The following is a 4,864-nucleotide window of genomic DNA, read 5'->3' on the forward strand; positions in this document are numbered from 1 at the left end:
AATCCCTCAATACTTCCAGCCCCCCTTCTCTCTTTATCTCCCCAGTGCACTTATCACCACCCGGCATACCACGGATGTTAGTTACTGCGACCGGTGACTCTCTTCTCTGCCATGGCACCCCTCTCGGAGGACAGAAGTGATGGTCTGTTTTGGTCCCTCCCAAAGCCGAAAGATCCAGAACTGTGCATAACACATGGCTTATTTATTGCTGAATGAGTGAATAAATTAAGGGGTAACAGACTGGGCCCATATCTGAGACCCGGGGTCGGGTGGGGGTAGGGGNTGGGTCCTGAGAGGGGCTGGTCTACCCCTGCCTGAGCAGGGAAGGGGTCTCCGCTGGCAACTGAGCAGGTCTGTCGTCGGGGCCACAGTCTGTGAGGCCAGCCCTCCCCGCCATGCGCCTTATCCTTCGGGGCCTGTGCGGTGGGGGTTGCCTTGTCCCCAGGGGAAGGGGCTCCCAGGGCAACCAGGGAGCAGGGGTGGGGCGTTGCGAGCTGACAGAAGTCCCCCAAGTAGGCACCTGTGAGGTCTGGCTAGAGGCAGGCCCGAGACCTCTCTCCCCACCCCCAGGTACGCAGCGGGGGGCGGTGGTACTTTGGGTGGGACAAGGACAGAGCCGGCCTTTCCCTGGCAAGTGGCCCAGGGTGTGGAAGGACCAGAATTGAGGGTGGGCTGTACACTCAGCGGGTCCAGGAGGAACTGGGTCCGTCACGGTCTCTTTTCCCTGCCCAGGACACCTGCCCAAGTCTTCCTCTGAGTCCACCTCGTTGGCCACCGGCCCCCGGGGGGGTCTCCTGCATGGCTTTCCTGTGAGCCAGGCCCCAGGGGAAGGCTGAGGCTTTCGCTCCTCCTTTCTGGGGCCCCTTCAGGGCCTTGGCACGAGCTGGCAGTAAGGAGCAGGGTCGGGGTTCAGCAGGTCCTGGTGGGGGAGGGAGAGAGGGGGATTGNTGACCCTGGGCACCGCCCTTCCCTCTCTGGGCTTCATTTCCTCTTGTGTGAACTCACAGCCTTGGAAGGTTTCTAAGAAGGAGAGAAGTGCCTCCCGAGGAGGGGTGAGGCTGTGCTGTGTCCGTGCTACCCCTACCCGCGGAGGGAGCTGCGGACCCTGAGAGCAGGTGGACAGCAGTCGGGTGAGGGTGGCCCCTCCCACCTGGCCATGGTCATGACCCCATGACCCCTCCCGCTTCCCAGCTCCGCACCTGGTAGTGGTGGTTCTCTGGCCCCCGCGGCGGGGGCGAGGGCAGGGGTGAGGGCAGGGGCTGCAAGGGAAGAGCAGGGGTGAGCCAAGCCCCTCGCAACGTGCACCCTCCAACCTTTGCCCTGAGCGGCATGAGAACAGACCTGGATTCCAAGTCCGCACGGTGCCCTCCTGACTCCGCGGGGGGAGGGGGGGGCAGAGGGGCGTCCAGTGTTCTGACAACGACCCCTAGGCCTCCCGTCCACACTGGCCCTTCTGAGCTTTTTAGTTTTAGCTTTTGGAATGTCTGCTCTCATTCAACAAACTTTTTCTTACTATCCGCCCTTCCCACCCAACAGTAAAGGGAATATCTGCTCAGCTAGAAACTACAGCCAAATGGAAGAGAAACTAGAATCTCCCACCAGCCTCCATGCCCCAGGGACAAATGCTCCTTATGTTGTGTCCCTTTTCCAGTCTCTTTTCCTGGTGGCTTTAAAGCAGGGAGCCTCAGAGAGAGTCGCGTTCCCACAGTGTGGGCCAAGGGGCCGGGTGGGCTTTGGGGGACGGGGTGAGGGCTCACCACGGCGATGTTCACAGACCCCGTGTCACTGAGAGGGGACACCAGGAGGGTCGGCGACGGCATCACTTCGTAGATGTTCTCGTCACCTGAAGCAGAGGACAAGGGAGGAACCAGCCGACAGGTGGCCAACGGCCGTGCTCTCTGCTGTCAGCATTCATTTATTCAGCTAACATTTGTGCGAAGCCCTCCTCTCGCCCAGAGGCGAGTGGGGGAGCCCAGGGCTCCCGGAGGTGGGTCAAGGAGGGCTTCCTGGAGGAGGGGACATCTGAGACTGAAAAAGGAAGAGAAGGCTACGCAAAAGCAGGAGTGAGTAGGTGCAGTGGCCTGGCGGAGACAGCCTGCCATGTTTGAAGAGCTGTGCTACGCTTGGTCTGTCTGGATCATATATATATGTATGTATAGCCTGTTTTGTATCATTTCCTTTCTGAGGGTGGGAATGTTCCATGTGGAGACGAAGCCAGGGGAGATGGGGGAGGGGAGATGGGACTGTGTATGGGGGTCTTGAGATCCATGTTAAGGAGCCATGACTTTGTCCTAAGGACACTGGGGAGCCATGGAGGGCTTGTGAGCAGAGAGGAGTGACGAGAGGAGAGTGTTAGAAGCACTCTGCCCAGGGATGGGGTGGAGGCCAGCCTGGAGGCCTGGAGGCCTGGAGACCAGCAAGGAGCTGGGTGTGGGGATCTGGGAGATGGGGCGAGGGCACTGGGCATGCCAGCCACTGAGAAGAAGAGGAAAAACAGGTTTGGGGTGGGTGCTGACTGTTCAGAGTCTGTGGGCTGAGTCTGGAGAGCCCTGGAGAGGTCTGGGTGGGGCGGGTGATGGGGGGGCCCCCAGTGGGGAAGGGTAGGGAGTGTGGCTGACCGGGAGAAGAGGAGGACTCCTGGCTTACCGGCATTGTGACGGGGTTGCGTCTCTGGTTTCTCTGGGGTTGTCATCCTGGGGGTATAAGGAGGGAGCCAACCTTAGGGCAGTAGGCTGCTCAGGTGGGTGGAGACTCAGAGAAGCCCATCAGCTCATGAGAGAGAGATGGAGAGAGAGAGAGAGAGAGTCCCTGCTTCAGAGTGAGCCAGGACCTGCTCCCTCCCCCCTGCCCTTCTCACATAATCTCCAGCCACAGAGCCCTTCCTCAGTTTCCCCAGCTGCTACTGTGTGCCAATGGCCTGTGCCACAAGTGATACAGACCATCTAAATCCTGGAGCCCCTGGATATCCTTCTTTAAATGATACACTTGAGGGGTCCCCAGGGGGCTCAGTCAGTTAAGGGTCTGACTCTTGATTTTGGCTCAGGGCATGGTCTCACAGTTCGTGGGATCGAGCCCCGCATCGGGCTCTGCTCTGACAGCAGGGAGCCTGCTTGGGATTCTTTCTCTCTCCTCTCTTTCTCTCTCAATATAAATAAGTAAGCTTTAAAAAAAATTAAAAAGTGAAAAAGTACACTGGACATCACTGCAGCCAATCCCTCAACTCACGAAACAGATAATTTACAGAACACACACCGTGGGCTGGGCCCCGTTGAAGCCACTGGGGACACAGCTGGGAACAAGACAGACAAGGACCCCTGGCCTCCTGGAGCAGGCATTCTAGTGGGGAGAGAGAGAGAGGAGTCAAATAAATGACTGGCAGTAGAACGTCAGGGAGTGAAAAGTGCTATGAAGGAAAACGAAGATGGAAAGGGGCAGAGGGTAGGGTGTGTGTGTGTGCAGTTTTAAGTAGGATGGTTTGGGGAGCCTCACTGGAAGGTGACATTTAAGCAAGTGCCTGATGCAGGCAGGGGAATCAGCTATGTAGAAATCGTGGGAAGAGAGTTCTAACAGCTTGTGCAAAGGCCCTGAGGCAAGAACAGGCATAGCAAAGGAAGAGCAAAGACAGGAGTATGGCTGGGGCAGAGAGTGTGAGGGGCAGAGAGGGGAGAGGGGGAGGTCAGAGGGGGCAGTGGGTCAAGCTAGGTCTTGTGTCCATGGCGAGGACTTTGGCCTTGACTCTGAGGGACCCGAACTGACTGATTTTCACAGGATCTTTCTGGGTGCTGACTGGGGAAGAGACGGGGCGGGGGGGTGCGGGAGTGGAAGCAGGAGACAGAAGCTGCCACGTTATAATGAAACTCGACTTAAGTAGAAAGTGAGGAAAACGAAAGCCAAACAATGGTTTAAATCTGTAGCCCGACGGGGCTCCTGGGTGGCTCAGTCGGTTAAGCTCTTGATCTCCACTCAGGTCATGATTTCATGGCTTGTGAGTTCGAGCCCCGAGTGGGGCTCTGCGCTGACAGCACGGAGCCCACTGGGGGCCCCCTCTCTCTCTGCCCCTCCCCCTCTCGTAAGTGTATGCTCTCTTAAAATAAAAAAATAACCTTATTAAAAAAAGATGGGACCACCGATTGATCGGTGAGCTGGACACAGGCACGCGAGGGCTCCTCGCCCCCATCCGTGTCCTGGGAATGTGGGTTCTACCTGCCTCCTCTGCTCCTAGTGGCCTCTCCAAGGACATGGCCTTGAGACGGCCTGTGGTGCTGAGCACACGTGCGCGGTGGACGTGACTGAGCCTAGTAGGGCCTCCTTGACCCAGACAAGCCTGTATCCGAGTTTCCTTGCTTCGTGAAACTGCTGCCTACCCACCTGGAGGGGCGCCCACCTGGGAAGCCCCCAGGAGAGTTAGGGACCCGCATCGCCTCTTTTAGTGCCGGCTGTGAGTCAAGGAGGAGGCCGGGCTGAGGCACCTTCCATCCCTCCGGCCGTGGCAGACATGACTAATCGATCACAGCACCCGCTCCCACTGAACCCAGGCACCGCCTCCAACTCCTCTTCCAGGGCACACAGTAGGCCCTCCACAGATGTGTGCTGACTGATTCGTGCGCACAACCCCTTAGCCTGGAGCGTGTCGGGAGAGAGACACGTAGAAGGATGAAGATGGAGAGACTGCGGCAGCTGAGGGAGGGTGGGAGGAGGAGATAAAGTTGCTGCCTTCATTCTCCCGGGGATTAGGGAGGCCGGAAAAATCACACGGCTGCAAGCGAGGTCAGGACAGAGAGTTCTCAAGAGGCTGATTTCATGTGGAAGGAATTTGTCATGAACCCATGGTTCCCTGGGAAAATGCCCCCCCCCCCCCCCCCCC

The 4,864-nt window shown here is 58.1% G+C and overlaps 1 protein-coding gene across 1 annotated transcript in view; it reads right to left on the bottom strand.

Annotated features, from left to right (window-relative positions):
* Positions 1-300: 300 nt before the first annotated feature.
* Positions 301-4,864, bottom strand: part of CEACAM19 (CEA cell adhesion molecule 19) — a 13,869-nt gene continuing 9,305 nt past the window's right edge. Inside the window, exons 4-8 of the mRNA XM_077747384.1 lie at positions 3,253-3,336; positions 2,647-2,693; positions 1,758-1,843; positions 1,200-1,259; positions 301-919 (exon numbers count right to left, since the gene is read on the bottom strand). Coding sequence (XP_077603510.1) covers positions 866-919; positions 1,200-1,259; positions 1,758-1,843; positions 2,647-2,693; positions 3,253-3,336 — 331 coding nt within the window. The 3' untranslated portion in view covers positions 301-865. The remainder of the gene's footprint in view (positions 920-1,199; positions 1,260-1,757; positions 1,844-2,646; positions 2,694-3,252; positions 3,337-4,864) is intronic.

This window comes from Crocuta crocuta, unplaced genomic scaffold (assembly GCF_008692635.1).
Source record: "Crocuta crocuta isolate KB4526 unplaced genomic scaffold, BGI_CrCroc_1.0 scaffold334, whole genome shotgun sequence".
Lineage (NCBI taxonomy): Eukaryota > Metazoa > Chordata > Mammalia > Carnivora > Hyaenidae > Crocuta > Crocuta crocuta.